Here is a 3,237-nt window from a genome sequence, read left to right as displayed (position 1 = left end):
GTATATAATACATACATAATTATATCTATATATATATATATATAACAACACGAAGATAAATATTATTTAGTAAGTTGTTTTTAAAACGTGCGTAAATGTACTTCATTACATTACACATACGCTTTACATTGCACATACGAAAATACGTACTGCAATGCAATACAGATTAAGTCGCTCTGTAGTTTCGAATAAACGTAATTCACTGCATTACATATTCAATCCTTATAGTACATAGAAATATACGTACTTCACTATATGACCTATCTAACTACCTTATAGTACATAGGAAATATACGTACTTCACTATATGACCTATCTAACTATCATAACCCATACGATCATACCTACTCAACTTAATTACAGAACGTTTACCATTCCACACACGTGTACACATACCTCGCCACAACAAACACACGCTTCACATAGGCATTAACAGGACACTTACTAATATAATATACGTATGTCTGGTACGTTTTCCCTTCGACTGTCTTCTCATACTTCTCATAGGCATTAACAGGACACTTACTAATATAATATACGTATGGCGGGTACGTTTTCCCTTCGACTGTCCTCTCATACTCATTACAGGCGGGATTCGCGCGTTGTTCAAAGGGACGTTGCCAAACTTGCTACGTGTGATCCCATATGGTGCACTTATCTTCTACACTTATGAACTGGCCGGATCGGCATTCCTAGCGAACGAAGAGGTGTGTGTGTGTGTACATGCATGTATGTTCGTGTGTATGTGTGTGTGCGTGTGTATGTATGTATGTCTGTATGTATGTCTGTATGTATGTCTGTATGTATGTATGTATGTTTTTGTGAAAGTGTGTGTATATATGTATGTCTATTGGTATGTATAAATGTATGCATGTATGTTTGTATATATGTATTTATGTATGTATGTATGTATGTATGCATGTGGGTATGTATGTATGTATGTATGTATGTATTTATGTGTGTATGTATGTATTTACGTACGTATTTGTGTATCTATTTATGTTTGTATGTATGTATGTATGTATGTATGTATGTATGTATGTTTCTGTGTACTTATATATGTATATTGTGGTGTATGTACATACCTATGTATGTTCGCATGTAGGTATATATAGTATGAGTGTTTGCAAAATGATTGTATTATAGCTGTATTTCGTATTGTTTTCTAATCAATTGTCCCTACTTCTGAGTCTCATACCCACTGCCACCAATTCTCGTAGTATACAGTCACATAGTAACTACATCCTAAACCCTATACCCTAAGTACCTGTCCACGATCAAACCCTAATTTCGTTTTGTACCGATCCCGCTATTGATCCCGTAAGCGAATGTCTCATTATCTGATCTCCATACTCACTTGCACTTGGACCCTAAAACCTAACTCAGCCCCCCCCCCCCTCAATTACGCACCTTTCTAACCCGTAAACCTTACTAAAACTCCAAACCCTACTAAACCCCAAAACCCTAAACCCTGCTGCAATCCTATGCGGCGGCTATACAGAAATACATGAACAGAGCGTGGGAGAAGTACATACAGAACTCTGCGGGAGAGGCGGATCGCCACACACTCAGCCCAACCGGAGAACTAAGGTAGTGGTGGATAAGTATAACGTAAATAAACGTATTTTGCTTGTACGTACATGGGAGGATTTCTATTGATATATATGGTGATGCAGAAGAGTTTGCGTAACGGTGGGTTGGTATAGCGGGAATAAACGTGTTTCGCATGGAGGTGCATCGGAGGATTTGTATTGATATACACGGTGATGCAGAACAGTTTACGTAACGGCGGGTTAGCATAACGTAAATTAATTTATTGAGATTGTACGTAAAATCGAGTTTTTAGATTGATATATACATTGGTGTCGAACTATTTATGTGGCAGTGGATCAATAAACTTAGCTAGACAGTTTGAGCAATTTACGTAAACTCGTAGGTAGAATTTGCGAGCTGAAAATACCTACTTTTTAAAAAACGTTACAACGAACCATCCCGTTACAAACCTACCGACTATCGTTCTCCTTGTCCACTTTGCTAAACCACTTTTCACGTTTATTTTTCTATTTATATATCCTATTATCCTGTGTACTAAATATCCATTTAATCATTCTAAAATACCTACTATCAGCAAACGTTATAACAAACCATCTCGTGGTAAGTAACTCGTTAATCATTCTAAAGTACCTACTATCAACAAACGTTATAACAAACCGTCTCGTCGTCTATCTGCCAACCACCTTTCCACTTGTCCACTTTCTTCAACCAATCCAAACGCGTCTACGACTCTGTCCGTCATTGACTGTAGGCCAACCTCATCCACTGTTGGGCCACATACGCCCTCGTTTACGACATGTCGCAAATTGCTTGAAGCGTTGTCACCATTCACTGTTGGGCCACATATGCCCTCATTTACGACATGTCGTAAATTGCTTGAAGCGTTGTCACCATTCACTGTTGGGCCACATACGCCCTCATTTACGACATGTCGCAAACGGCTTGAAGGGAGTTTGTCGTCATTCTTCGCCGAGCTATCCCGAGTACACGCGCGTACATCCTCATTTACGACACGTCGCAAATTGCGCAGAGATAGGAAATTGTGTGTGATGGCGACTGAGCCTTCTATATTTAGCACTGCATGATACCAACCATCGGGGACATACACGACTTCACCAGAGTTCTGGACTAAATCGTACGCGCGAAAGCCCGCTAAAAGTGCTTCTTGGCAAATGGACGGCCACTCTTTCTCGAACCACTAGGCAATTGTCCAGTGCTCATCCTGTTGTAGATAGCATGGGAGCAGAAGGTATGAACAACTTGATTGAAGCGGTTGGGGTAGTCCTACTTGGCAATAGTCCAGTGTGCTTTCCCGTTATTAGCACCGGTACGGTTGTTACAAACTTGTATTGCAAAGTATAACACTACAGACTGATGTACGCCAACCACCCGCCATTTGTCTAATTACGTCTATCCGGAATGGCATCGAGACGATCGATAGAGATCATAGGAATATTATGTGACGAGTAAGAACCAATCAAAAAGGTATAGACTGTGACTACCAGATGGTATGTAGCGGCATGGTATTTAGCTACCCTCCTGTATACATCCATTAGGCCGTATGTGTAGGTATAAACTATTGCTAATGAATAATTATTGAGGGATTGTTCAGCATCCTCCCTTTGTCAACACGGTGAGATAGAGTGGAACTGAGAACAAATCCATTTAAACACACAACATATA

General features: G+C 39.8%; 2 protein-coding genes across 2 annotated transcripts; one reads left to right on the top strand and one right to left on the bottom strand.

Annotated features, from left to right (window-relative positions):
- Positions 1–586: 586 nt before the first annotated feature.
- SARC_13709 (hypothetical protein) lies at positions 587–1,605 on the top strand (the record flags this gene model as incomplete). The annotated part of the gene is made up of 2 exons (XM_014292162.1): positions 587–707; positions 1,502–1,605. Coding segments are annotated over 2 exons (214 nt in total), but the record flags the coding sequence as incomplete, so codon positions are not given.
- A 595-nt stretch (positions 1,606–2,200) lies between these two features.
- SARC_13708 (hypothetical protein) lies at positions 2,201–3,002 on the bottom strand (the record flags this gene model as incomplete). Its single annotated transcript, XM_014292161.1, has 2 exons — positions 2,201–2,631; positions 2,963–3,002. The coding sequence occupies 2 exons, from the start codon at positions 3,000–3,002 to the stop codon at positions 2,201–2,203; spliced, it is 471 nt and encodes a 156-aa protein (XP_014147636.1).
- Between the last annotated feature and the right edge of the window lie 235 nt (positions 3,003–3,237).

The sequence above is a fragment of the Sphaeroforma arctica genome (assembly GCF_001186125.1).
Source record: "Sphaeroforma arctica JP610 unplaced genomic scaffold supercont1.3624, whole genome shotgun sequence".
In the NCBI taxonomy this organism is placed as follows: Eukaryota; class Ichthyosporea; order Ichthyophonida; genus Sphaeroforma; species Sphaeroforma arctica.
Note: the sequence above shows the minus strand (reverse complement) of the source record. Positions and strands in the feature narration are given on the sequence as shown.